General features: G+C 36.3%; 1 protein-coding gene across 1 annotated transcript; it reads right to left on the reverse strand.

The window, feature by feature from the left end:
• Positions 1–422: 422 nt before the first annotated feature.
• Positions 423–1,226, reverse strand: LOC131842827 (uncharacterized). The gene has a single exon (XM_059191395.1). It carries the CDS (start codon positions 1,224–1,226, stop codon positions 423–425), a length of 804 nt encoding a protein of 267 aa, XP_059047378.1.
• Positions 1,227–3,727: the final 2,501 nt, after the last annotated feature.

Consider the following 3,727-nt stretch of genomic DNA (forward strand, 5'->3'; position numbering starts at 1 on the left):
ATAGACAGAGTTTCCGGCTACCGCTTTTACAGATGAAATGTTATCACTTGACTTCTTAGTAGGTACTGCAATTGTAAGTGATGTCAAGCTATCAACTAATCTGTGATTTCTGCAATCCACGAGCAAACTGTAAAAAGAAAGAAAATCGACGCCAATAATAGGTTTCGACACATCAGCTACCACAAATCTCCAGCTGTAACTGCGGCGTAATCCCAAATTGAGGTTCAAATGTACCCAGCCGTATGTATGTATAATAGTACCATTTGCAGCAAATAATTTATAATCTGTCTTATGGCGACGTTCATTTAACGCTGTTCTTGGGTACACACACAAATCCGATCCGGTATCAACAAGATATTCTTTTTTTGTGTTTTTGTCCGTGATAAACAAGCGACCTGATGCTGTATGGCAGTCGTTGGCCGCTACTTCCGGCTGCCGTTGGCGTTTACCGAAGATGAAACAAAACCGCAGGGCGTAGTGCAACGTGTTGCCCTATCACCAAAACGATTGTGGTACCAGCAGAATGAAGTATTGAATCGCCTAGGTTGTGATCGTGATCTGGACCGACGTCTGAAATTATTTTTATTTTCACGATGACGCGTTTGAGGTTGTATTTGCGAGCACGACTGTATTTTTAGTGAAGCAACTTCGCGGGTGAGTTCCGTAATTTGATTTTTTAATTCGGATATCCCGAAATTATTGCTTATGGCTGATATATGTGTAGATGGTGGTACTAACTCATATACTGAATCCGCCAACTCCGCCAAATCCTCTAATGTGCCCATTTTTTGGGATGCTAAAATGGCGCGGACATTAGCGGGCAACCGGTCGGACCATAAAGTACGTAAAAAATCATCGGTTACAGACATACCTGCCAGAGTCTGCAGATGCCTCAAAAATTGAGAGTTTTCGGTCTCCGAGCTCTTCATGATGCAACAACTGTAGTACTTTTTTTCTTGAGAAGCCGACAACCGTTTAATCAATTCTGTTTTTAATTTTAAATATCTGTTTTCTGCAGGCGGGTTATTAATTATATCTTTAACTTCCCTGGCATATTGCTGTTCTAGGGACGATGATATATAGCTATACTTCGTTGCATCCTGTGTGATTCCTGCTAATGCAAACTGGTTTTCCAGCTGAGAAAACCAGAGTGCAGGTTCCTCCGGCCAAAATGGTGGCACTCTTATACTTATTCGAGCTACCTCTTGAACTGCTGCGTTTTCCATAATTTTAGGCTCCAGCGTATTCTTTTCGGGGTCACCAATATGTTGGGGGCACTTACAGGTAAGTAATACTTCACTTTTTATCACGTAGGTTCATTAACGATCTACAATTTGCAATTGCGTATTATTATGGTCTGTAAGCAAGCGCGCGTGCATTCGCCGTGAATCTCGTTTTCGCTCTGGCGTGGCACGGTCACAGCGATGCGCCGGCGTTGCACCAGCTAACCGGTCTTAGCCTGGCCGCGGCAACACAATAGATTGCGTTAACAAGCGTTTGCGCGCGGGTTTGCTTGTACAATTTATTTTATTACTATTTTATGTATAGTACATTAGTGTATGTATATATGTTTGATTTAGACGTATGTATACATGATATGTGTAGTTCTTTATTTATTTATTATTATCTATATATATATATATATATATATATTTGTATAATTGTTTTTGTGTATCTACTAGCATCTATGTACATATCAATTTGTTATACACTAACAATTAAGCAAAATAGTAATTAGAGTCCCTACAGTATTGATCACTTCTTGAATTGCATTCCGACTAATATTAACAATGTTATATGTATACATATAAATATACGATCTATAATAAAAAAATTTGCAATGTTAGAACAGTACATACTTAATAGTAAAACCTCTATAGACGTAGTAGTGCTAACAGAGGCAAATATATCAAATTCTGTTTGTTCTCTTTATGGTTTAGATGGCTATAATATGCACACAGAAACACACGTAAGGGAGGAGGTATAATAATCTATACTCATAAAAAACATACTTTTACAAGGGTTAAAATAAAAACATTCCAGTGCGAATCTATAATAGGTTATATAAAAACACCATCAAACTACGTCGCAGGTCTGTGCTCAATATACCGTCCACCTAATTATAGTAAACATTTGTTCATACACGAACTTCATAAACTCATAACATCACTAAATAACACTAACGATATGTATATATTAGGGGACATTAATATAGACACCGCACTCAATAACCCTATAAAACATAAATACATTAACATGATGTCAAGCTGCGGCCTTGAGCCCGGGATTTCAGATCATACACGAATCGAAACTTGTAATGACAAAACAAGCAGATCTTGCATGGATCACATCTTTGTAAAATCCCGAACTCAAGATATTTACTCCGCTGCTCTCAGTGTCGTACTGGCGGATCACCGCGCCGTAATAATGGCGAGCATCGGCCAACCACGTATACAGAGTGTTCCAAAATATAAAGTTTTATACGATAATGAAAAACTTAAAAATATGCTTTGTGAACTAAATTGGGACACGATCGCTCAGAACCCATGTCCAATTACAATATATAATATCATTAATATTCATGAATGTTATAAAAATTCGAAAATATATAAAAAAATAAATATAAATTCTAATAGAAAAAATAATACATGGATAAATAAAAAAATTGTAAATGCCTGTAACTATAAAGATACATTATATACGTTATGGAAAAAGGATAGTAATAATATGATATTAAAGCTAAAATATAATAAAGCTAGAAATTATGCTCATAAATTAGCACAAAAAGCTAAAAATAGTGAAATTATTAAATCTATCGACACTAACAAGAATAACTCTAAAAATTTATGGGATATATTAAACAGAATAACCGGTAGAATTAGAAAATCAGTTGATGAAATTATACTACAAGCATTTGAGAAAAATTTCATGAAAACTAGTGATATTGCGAATAACTTTGCAAACACCTTTAACAATAGTGTAAAGTATATCATACCATCTTGTACAACAAAGCTTCTTGATCCCAAAATATATAAAAACCCCATCAACTTATCTATGCGCCTTAAAAAAGCAACAGCATGTGATGTTAATAAGATTATTAAATCAATTAATCCTAATAAAGCACCTGGCGTTGATTCCATAAGATTTAGTGACATATTGTTACTTAATGATAAGATATCTCCGGCGATATCACAACTAATTAACAATAGCATCTGGATATTATCCTGATGAACTCAAAAAGGGTTAGTCCGTCCTATCCACAAAAAAGGTCTAAAGGACAACTATGATAATTGCGCAATATAGTGAAGTCAGCAGCCCTTTCGGTATTACCCCTTGGGCCTACTCATACTAATAAAAATTCTCCAGACACTTGGCTCGATCACGTTTTTATTTCATCACCAGAATCTGTACTGAAACATGGTCAGTTTTCTGCACCAGAATTCTCAAGACATGACCTTATATTTGTTTCGTACAACATTAAAACTTTTAAGCCAAAACCAGCCGTAGTTCGCCTTCGCAATTTCTCCAGAATTGATATAACGAAATTAGACCAGGATATGACTAACGTGGATTGGTCATGTGTACTTTCTGCTTCTTGTATAAATGACATGGTGTCCGTGTTTAATCTCTCTGTGCTCCATATCATGAATAAGCATGCACCAGCCCACCTTGTCAGGGTTAAAAGACGACCAGCTCCCTGGATAACAGAAGCAGTACGCATGTCCAT

The sequence above is a fragment of the Achroia grisella genome, unplaced genomic scaffold (assembly GCF_030625045.1).
Source record: "Achroia grisella isolate CSIRO2021 unplaced genomic scaffold, CSIRO_AGI_Agris_v1 utg25068, whole genome shotgun sequence".
Taxonomy (NCBI): domain Eukaryota; kingdom Metazoa; phylum Arthropoda; class Insecta; order Lepidoptera; family Pyralidae; genus Achroia; species Achroia grisella.

Excerpts from the sequence above, each read along its gene's own strand:
- LOC131842827 (XM_059191395.1), bottom strand. The coding sequence starts at position 1,226 with ATGGAAAACGCAGCAGTTCAAGAGGTAGCTCGAATAAGTATAAGAGTG.